Raw genomic sequence first — 10,180 nt, forward strand, 5'->3', positions numbered from 1 at the left:
GCTACTGCCCACAACATACGGGACGTGCGCTCCAGCACGTCCCCAATGTTGTTGGCAGCAGACTGTGGAGGTATGGAGCTCCAAATGGAGGATGTTGGTGGTGGTGGTGACAGTGTAGGGATGCATAATGAACACTTTAACATATATTTAAAATAAGTAAATAAAAGTTTGTTTGCTGGAGTTTTTTCTCTTAAGTTTTCCAACTTGGGTCAAAAATCTACATCAAATTTACGCACATAAAACCACTTTAATTTATGAAAATACGCCAACACATGAACATATTTGACTTAAATTATATTATGTTAAGTATTTTGTCATTTCCCATCAGTGTAGGGTTTGTTTATTTCAGATTTGTCTATCCAAGAATGACATTTTCGCTACTTTTAGGTACTTTCCCCGTCCTATTTCTCTTTAAAGTGTCTTTCCTTCCTAAAATTGATCCACCTATGAGTTAAACTCCTTCCTATCATTATCAGAGGATCTCTGCACATTATGTTCCCCAATGCCAGAGCTCCGTCTAGCGGCATGAAAACATGCGGTCCCTCTTTTGTGTCTTTGCATCCACATCCGAGCAGGGCGGAGATTGAGCAAGACCTCGCTGAGACGGGATAAAGATTTGTGGTTTTTGTCCGTCCGTGAAGTAAACCCCGAAACTTGGCATCGTTTTGTTGCACGAGGATCTTTAGCTTGGCTTAGTAAGTTAATCGTCATTCTATGTGTAAAGCGGGAAACGTTGCTGCCTTTCTTTGCTTTGAGAGAGGAGGGGGAGGGAGGTGGACAACAAAATGTTGCGCCACTCTGGTGTTAAAGTAGGACGTGCGTGACGGCGGGTTGGATGCTTCACGTTTCTAAAGAAGATGATAAAACGTTTTTACAAAGAATGGAGGACAATGAGATGGTGCTGATAATGTAAACTGATCGCTGATTGCTGTTACAGCCGCACCCGAGCGAGACTCGCGCAGGAGGGGAGCCACACTGCCTGCCTTTTGTTTTCATTGGAGAGGAGTCATGCATAGATAAAAGCTGGATGTCTTTATTTAAACAGTCCGCACGAGCATTTTTATTATCTTACTCTCCTCAGACATTTGAGTGATACGCGATGGTTACACACAGCACGTCTGTTTTTCTGTCAGTGCTTTAAAACGCCTTCACACAGGTGCTTCGTGACCTAATTTATTAAGTCACCTGTTTTTATGCACGTGATCGCGATCTGATTCATCAATGACACGGTCTGTATCCGGACTGCATTGTAAGCACCAGTCTGACACCTGGTTCTACAGATGATAGACGTCATAGGTGCTTCAGTGGCTGCTGTCTGAGTGGAAATTTACACTAGGTGAAGTGTGAGCCACACCTTATTATAATCCCTCCAAAAAAAGACCCACAATTGTGTTCATCCACTTTGTTAGCTTAGCAGATATGAAGGCCAAACTGTGTGTTGATATTAGACTTTGTGATCCATAACTGAAAGGATCTCGTTGCTTAATGCAGTAATGTTTGCAGTAAAGGTGTGTGGAACATCCAAGTGGTGTTGACTGTTTCTACTTGTTGAGGATCATTGGAGACATTTCAGGACTTTGCTCGTGTTAGGATTTTGCATCTCACTTTCTATCCCTGTTGCTTATTTAACATTTAAAAAAAATGTAATAAGCTAATTCTGACTATGTTAATAACACCACTAACATTAAGCCATGTCTCGCAGTAGGTTTTGAAATCTGGCGGACTTCCTGTCAGGTGTATTAAAATAGTGTGGGGTTTGTTTTTTTTTGTCTTCTCTGGAAACCAAATGAGATTGTTTATCAGCAGTTAGTTTGCCAGTGAAATCCTGTGAGGTCTTGTTCCGCAGTAAAAAAAAAGCTGATATGAATCTCAATCAGGTGTCAAGAATGAGATTTGTATCTTGTAGTAACTCTTGGCTCTTTCTCTCTACAGTGCATCCGGTGCCAGCGTCGTCGCCATCGATAACAAGATTGAGCAGGCGATGGTGAGTTTTCAGCACATGTAAAAGTGTTAAATGCGGTCGGGTGACACACATTCTCTGCCAGCCTTTTATTGTGACTCGTTTCAGAATGAGGTTTCCCACTAACGGCACAAAGAGACAACAAAGGTTAAACTCACTGAGAGGAAGTTTTAATGATGATATTATCCCTCTATAGTCACTTTGTAAAGGCGTCTGTTGTAAATGTCAGATTTAAGTGGGCCTTTTTTTAAAAAAACACACCAGAAAATCAGGTTCATGCAGTTTGATTGACAGGTGACCTGTTTGTAAATGCCTTTTCGAAACCCCCTCGGCTGTCTCATCTCAGCACTGAAAACTGTGTCAAAGATCAGACATAAAAGATCTGAGATGACCTACATTTCCCTTTGTTTGATGGAATCTGTAGTGTTTAAAAAGGATTTACAGCCTTCTATGCAAATGTCAGTTTGTGTGCTAATTCTAGTTCCCCTTATCTTCCCTCTCTCTCTCTCAGGACTTGGTGAAGAGCCACCTGATGTACGCTGTCCGCGAGGAGGTGGAGGTGTTGAAGGAGCACATCAAGGAGCTGTACGAGAGGAACTCGGTGCTGGAGCGCGAGAACGCCGTGCTGAAGTCGCTGGCCAACTCGGATCAGCTCGGCCAGCTGTCCAATCAGCTTCCCCCGGGCAGCAGCCCATCGCCGCCGCTTCAGCAGCAGCAGCAGCCGCTCGTCACAAACAACAACAACAATAACAACGCCCCCTCGGTTCACCACGAGGGGAGTCAGAGCGTCCCCTCTCAGCCCAACATCACCTCGGCGTGATCGTCCCCTTCCCCCTAGCACACACGCTCAAACACACACCACCCGCGGACAGGAGTGGAAGATCCTGTTAGTAAAGACAACAACTGCTACCGTCCCCTCAGCTCCATAAAGGCTCGGCTCTGCGTTCAATAGGCTCCATCTGAGGAAAAACAATCAACAACAGCGACATCTTCGTTAGCCGCCAAGAGCCATGCTTCAGTGTGTGCACGCCGCCATCACCGGGCCTTCACATTATTAAGACAATAACCACCCCTCAAAGTCTTATTCTGTCCCCGTGGTCGGCTTGAAGAAGAAGGGGCAGGAGGAGCCGGAGCACACCATAAACTGCATGCTGTTCTTGTGCGTGAGGCGGGGTCAAAGGGCACAGAAGAGCTCAATTTGTCGGGGCAACAAGTGGCAGAAGAGGGCGGTGCAACCCAGTGAGGTGTCGAGGGTCCCATAACATCCAGCAGGGACTGTCCTCCGAGTGTCCTCACCCTACATAACTCTCTGGTACAGAAGAAGCCAGAGAGGCGAGGGAGGGGAGCGGGGGAGAAGCAGGGGAGAGGATTCGTCCTCCCCACTGAGCGGAGGACGCCAGCCGGTGCCTCGGCTTGTGCGTCGCGAGTCGAGCGCCTGGGCTTGTTATATGCTGCAACAAAGCTTGTGTTGTTTTCTCAGAGCCACCGTACTTTGACATGAATCATAATACTTTTTTTCATTAGTTCAGTTTTAGTATTTGCATTTATTTATTTCAGGGCTGCTATTTTCACGATGTAAATGAACAATGTCATGGAGATACTTATTAAAAACACAAAAAAGAAACCTTTCTCTTTGGTCTTTTGGTATTTTAGAATCTGTCAGGTATTAAAATTTGGTAGTCTCTTGCAACAAGTAGATCTCAATAAGTAGGCAACAAGTTCCACAGTAGAGACTTTTCTTCTCATGAGATAGTGCTAACACTAAAGCTGCGCTTACATTAGGTGAAATCCAGGTTGAATGTATATTTTGTAAAGTGTAAAGTATTAAGAGCAAGGAGGGTTTGTACACCTGTTGTTAAAGATGTGATGGGACATTTCGATAAAGAAACTATAAATTTTCCCCTTTTTTTCTTTGTCAAAACAGAAATTAATTTGGGGGTTTGGTTTCGGGGGGATGAAAAGCTGTGAAAATTGTTCGACCTACTTTATAACCAAAGACGCAAAAGCTGTGTAAGTCTTTTTTTTTTTTTTTAAATGCACATCATGTTTTTTTTTCTACTCTTCCCCTCCCCTGTATTTTGTTTGTCCCTGTTTTGCATGTTCTGCATGATCTATAATCAAACCACTTTCTTACCTCATGTTTTTATCCAGCACTCTTTATTTTTTCCTGTGAATGGTTGTGAGAGACTCTGAAAGAGAAAGGGAACAATGGGCGGAGGAAGAAGAAAGGATGGAGAGATGTTTGTGTCAGGTGGAGGGGAGGGAAGGGCCTTGTGCACAAAACAGTAGTGAGAAAAAGGAGCCATCTTTTTTTTGTCTTCATGTAAATGCTGTTTAAGTTTCATATGCAGGTTTTGTTACATTGCAGATTTTAATGTATTTAATGAATGCAGCATTTAGATTCTGATTGTAGTGTACCAACACTTTGCTTACAAACAAACAAAATAAACAATACCCGCAAGAAAACAAAATCACAGAAACTATTAAACATTTCACACGTTAAAGCTGGAACCCAGTGGATTGTGTGTGAGCATATTATGGGATGTCCTGTCTGTGTCACGTCTTTTGTGCCTCCTGTGCCGTGGTCGTCTGCTGTCGTCAGGCGGTTCGGTTTCTTTCTCTGTGGCTTAGAACCAAACCAAAATGCTTGGTAATTGTACAATCAGTCATCTTTCTACAGGATGGACTCTTTAATTTCCTTTTTTTTTTCTTCTTCTTTTGCAAACGGGCTTTTTTCTTCTTTTTGTTCTGTTTTTCTTTAGTTTGAAGGAGATGCCGTGTACATGCCAAGTGTACTGTATGAAAGTGATCACTGAGCCTTGGAGAGAATATCTTAACAATGCCCTTGTAATGTGCTGTTCAGACAATTTTAGTTTTCAGTCAAAAATAAATTACTGTTTTATTAAGACGACGTCTCCATGTTTCTTTAATAACCCCGTCTTTGCATCCACTCTTTGCTGACTGTGTTCTTCTTCCACTGAATGGGAATAGAACCTGTGTCGCTCAAGGTGTCACGTCTGTTGGTTGCAGTAGTTATGTGCTAGAACAGATTTACTAAGTGTGAAGAGGAGGCAACTTCACAAGAGGGAACCAGTGTGGGTTAATAAGTGTCACACTACTAGTGAATTAGTTATGAGCAAGAATAGGGAACATATTCTAATAGAGAAAGACTTAATTGAGAGTTATTTGGACTCTATTAACACTTGTAGTTTTGTGTTTTGTTCCACAAGAATAGACCATATTCATCAAGTGTTATTAAGGGGTAAGGGATTATTCTTGTGGTACTACCACCTTATAAGGCCCTTACAAAGCTTATTAAGATAGTAATTAATGGACAACAACTTCCTTACTTGCTATTAATAAGCAGTAATAAAGAGGTTATTTAGGGGGAAAGCCTAACAGTTGAAGAATATGGTCAAGCAGAATAAGGAGTTAAAAAGTGCATTATAATAACTAATTAAGAGCCAATATGCTCCTAATATGCATGCTGATAAGCAACTAATAATAGTGAATATGTGTACCTTAATATAAAGTGTTACCATAATGGGACTACAAACATGGGTGCACTCATACTGAACTTCTCCTTCAGTAATTAATCTATTAATCAAGTAAATCGTATTTTTCCAAACCTAAACAGGTTTTTAAAACAGGAACATGTCAATGAGATTATGTTTTGCACAATAACATGTTGGGGGTTGTTACTGTTTAATTCATATGGTACTTTTAAATCATGAAAGTGTGACAGTGAACTTGCACGCACAAAATCAGGACCCTGAAACTGGAGCAACTAAATGTAATACAGCCATATTTATTTTTTCTTATTTACACTGTGTCAGAATGTCTTCTGCCGAAGAGCTCCACGTGCACAAACATTTGTTTGTTTACTAAGTAGGGAAAGAGGAAGAGGAGAGTCACGTTTCTAGGACTGAAATAGCTTGTCCTTCAAAATAAAGCTGACAAATTACATGTAACTGGGTCAAGAGGGCGTACTCAAAGTATTTTTCAATTTCCCGTAGAACCAATATAAAAATAAACATCTAAATACACAGTAAATGCTAATAATGTCCTATATTAGATTAAAAACAGGATTTAGACTATTTTGGCTCTATTCAAAGCATTTCACTGTTTAACAGTAAAAATCAGTATCTTTACAGAAATGGTTACTATCATTAATCACAGATGGATAAAACTGGGTCAGGAACAGTAAAAGAGAAATAAAAATAACCGTAGAAACTCAAATATAAAATTAATAACTACAATTAAATAAAGAGTTTATCATAGTTGTAAAAAATATTTCAGGTAAAAGCTTTAACTTTTTTTTTTCCAAAAGGCACACAGGAATAAATACACACACTGATGTCACACCATTTGCAATAAGATAGATATTGCAGGCTTTAGATTATAAAAAATCCAGTCCAATCCAATCCACTTTATTTTTATAACACATTTAAAAAAAACAACAAGGTTTACCAAAGTGCTGCACAACGAAATTAAAAAGCAGATAAAACACAGCACAAAACATAAAACATAAAAGCACAGACTGTCAAATGCATAAAAACACATTAAACACATAAAAGCCTGTAAAATACATAAAAACATACAATACTAAGACAAGAAAACAACAGAGAGACAGAGACCACACAACTCTCATGCTGGGCTCAATATGATGCTCCATATTTAAGGGCCATTGCTGAAAATGTGCAGTCACCCCTGGCAACGACAAGTAGCAGGTGATCAGCCGACCTCAAAGATCTTGAGGGGTTTTCGGCATGCAGGAGGGTCAGAGATGTACTGAGGTGATAACCCATTCAAAGATTTTAAATACAAACAAAAAAATCTTAAAATGAATCCTAAAGCGAACGGGTAGCTAGTGGAGGGTGGCCAGGATGGGGGTAATGTGTTCCCGCTTACGAGTACCAGCGGCATTTTGGACTAACTGTAAGCGTGCAAGTGAGGCCTGGTTAACGCATTAAAGAGCATTACATGGGTTGAGATAAAAGCATGTATCACTCGCTCAAAACCATCACTTATATTGTGTAAACCATGTTCAAAATAGTGACAACGATCTGACCAAAAAATATAAATATCCATGAGTCAAATATCTCCCATTCATTCAGTAAACAGCTCACAGTTCAATAGAAAAACAGTTTGGTCGAATGTATTTTTCCAATGAGGAAGTAAATTGGCCCATGTGATTGCTCAAGGTGACGTAAAAGAAAACAGAGTGCTTTCTCTGAATTAGGAAGAGGAGTCACGACCTGCCCGGAGGCCTGTGTGGAATCATGAATGACGGCATCCTCACTCACTCACCACCTACCTGTCATTTCAGCTATAAACACGTCATGCTTGTTCAGAAAGGTGGTAATTTTCAGGTGACTCTGGCATGTAGCTTCTCCTCCGTCACCCCCGAGCTGACGTCCGTCTGACAGATTATGTAACTGACACAACAGAAAGATTTATCGTATTCTAAATCGATCACTTATTAATTTCTACATCTCAGAGTCAACAGGCCTTTCAGATTTACTTTAATAATCGATAACGCCTCTCTGCGTGTCCTCGTCAGAGCATGTCTTCTAATCATTACATAACTTTTCTGCTCTGGTCTCTCTCCAGATTCTGACTCAGCGTTGTGCTTGGCAGAGACTGACACGTTTGTCACGTCCCAAATCAAACTATGATTGTGTCAAGTACTTTTCAACAAAGACAAATTAATAACTCTTTTATGTAAGCGGTGAAAGGTTGGCCTGGTGTTCAGTTTCATCACAGATGTTGTGCAGGTGTATTGTTGTCTTAAGTTGGCCTCGTGCAGGTCTGCAGCGGTGGAGGTAGAAATGGCTAAACTAAGGCTTCAGGCGATGATCATAAGGAGTAACAACCAAAATAATCAATGATCTTTTGTGATCTTTAGCAGTGAGCAGAAGAATATGCAACAGTTTGAATGACTCCATTCAGTCCTACTTCATGCTGCCTTAAATCAACAACAGATTTGAGTCTTCGAGCGCCAAAAAAAAGTTTTCAAGAGAAAGAAAATATCAGAAAGTTCCCAGATAAATGAGTCATTGTCCTGTCCTGTATTTGCAAGCAAAGCAAGACTTACTAAGCTCTTAATAGTGCACATCAAGGCCTCTAATAATGATAATAATAATGATGATGATAATGTCGGTGCATGGAACAAATATGTCCGTTCACCGAACACCTTTTTAACCTTGGGGACACTCAGAGAGACCAGTCCACCTGGGAGCGCAGTGCCCATGCAGGCACATATGGATACACAGCAGCACCTTAAAGTCTGCTCTAACCTGGACAGGGAGCCAATGAAGAGAGGCCGCCTCTGGGGTAAGTAGTATCAAATGAACACGATCCAGCCGGAATACGAGCTGCTGCATTCTGAATCTGCAGACCTCGAAAACTCTTCTTTGGCCAACCTGACAGAAGGACATTACAATAATCCAATCTAGATGATACAGAGGAATGGAGAAGAACCTCAGCGTCCTTAAACGACGGGATGGATCTAATCGGGGCAATGTTTCGGAGCTGGAATACGGCTACTCTTGTCGCCTAAATCAAACTATGCTGTGCTATACTATGCTCTCTAATATCCCAGGTCTGCATCTGTCTGACATTCCTCGATAATACCTTTGAACAATTTGACCTGTCTTGTGTTTCAAGTTCAGGTTTGGTCAGCAGGATTTTGCACCAGAGTTCATGAAGCTCTGCTTTCTGTGTTGACAGGTCCCCTGCCATGTGAGTCCAATTTCCCCTTCAAAGTTTTTCTAGGTTACATGTAATCTAATCAGCCATCACTTAGCTCGAATGAAATGTTTAACCACTGGTATCTGGGTGGACCTTTGGGTGGCCTTTGATTTATCTTTGATTCTCTCTGATCTTGTTTGGATGCTTTTTTCTCAGTTAAACATCAAACTCACTGCCAAGAAATGACAGAACATTGGGTTGCATAACATGAACAAAGACTTCTGATAATCGGGACACTGATAGATTTAGTGTGACATGAATCAGATGCTTCTTTGCGAGAGCTTTCTCCACCACACTATTTTCTCTATGTCAGACATGCTAACTGCTCCTAGCTACGTCTCCTTCATCTTCTGAGTGCTGTTTTGACTCTGTTCCATCATGGGATGCAGCCACATCCTCAATTTTCTGACTCTTTCATGAGGGAATAATTAACTCCAAAGACGAATCGTAAACTGTTGCGAGCTTAAAAAACTGGTTAACCATGGTATGCATCACTGTAAAAAAAAAAAAAAAAAAAAACTCACCTACTTCCCCGTCAGCATGTGTGTTCAGGCTGCAGCAGGCCTCAGCTCTGAGTCACTGCGGCTCCTCCTACAGTTGTGGTAAGAGCGGGGTGCGTTTCCACGTCACTGTGAGCAAATACATTCACTAAATGCAAATCAGGAATGTAAAGAAGAAAAAAAACTTTTCCTCTCACAGAAAATTCAACTGTGACTTGTCCTGACATGCCCTGAATCCGAATGTATGTCAAACCAGTGTTGTATTATCAGGTCCCCCAGAACATATTGTGTATTAAAGTAGCTACGTACATTTTTTAAGCACTTGTGAGGTACTTTGACATTTATATTTTATGCCTCATACTTCTCCTCCACCACATTACAAATGAAAGTATAGAACTTCTTACTCAACAATATAAATTTGTATTAATTAGCAATGACATGCTTTTCAAATATGATGTTTTAGTATAATGCACTTATTGTGCTTTATATAAAAATGCAATGTTCAAAAAATCAACCACCAGAGGCCCAAAATCTTAATAAAAATAACACTCTGAAAAGGTAAATTCTACATAGATATAGATCTTGGGTAAACTTAAAGTTTTAATAAATAAACTTTTTACATACTACTTTAACTATTGTAATGAAGACATTAAAAACTTTGAATAGGTGTTTATGTGAATAAGCACTCACAACTAGCTGAGCATTATAGATTCACTACAATTTAAAGTGATTATCATTCATTTAATCATTCATTAAATCACATTATATATGATATATATTTAGATTTTTGGGGGAATAATATTTTTTTAATGCTTAGTTTCAACAATTTCCTGTCAGACAAATAAATAGCTAAACTCCCTTTTTTTTTTAAAGATACCAAGCAGTAACAATACAAGGGAAGGAAGTTTTGTGTAATCTCAGCAGTTATGTCCCTCTCTCTGTGTGTGTGTGTGTGTGTGTGTGGTAT

General features: G+C 40.3%; 1 protein-coding gene across 1 annotated transcript in view; it reads left to right on the plus strand.

The window, feature by feature from the left end:
* The window catches only part of tsc22d2 (TSC22 domain family 2), a 42,459-nt gene extending 37,591 nt beyond the window's left edge, over positions 1-4,868 (plus strand). Inside the window, exons 2-3 of the mRNA XM_069679653.1 lie at positions 1,933-1,984; positions 2,472-4,868. Coding sequence (XP_069535754.1) covers positions 1,933-1,984; positions 2,472-2,780 — 361 coding nt within the window. The 3' untranslated portion in view covers positions 2,781-4,868. The remainder of the gene's footprint in view (positions 1-1,932; positions 1,985-2,471) is intronic.
* The last annotated feature ends 5,312 nt before the right edge of the window (positions 4,869-10,180 follow it).

Source organism: Semicossyphus pulcher, unplaced genomic scaffold (assembly GCF_022749685.1).
Source record: "Semicossyphus pulcher isolate SPU_LCO1_2020_fin unplaced genomic scaffold, fSemPul1.0.p SCAF_4, whole genome shotgun sequence".
NCBI classification, from domain to species: Eukaryota; Metazoa; Chordata; class Actinopteri; order Labriformes; family Labridae; genus Semicossyphus; species Semicossyphus pulcher.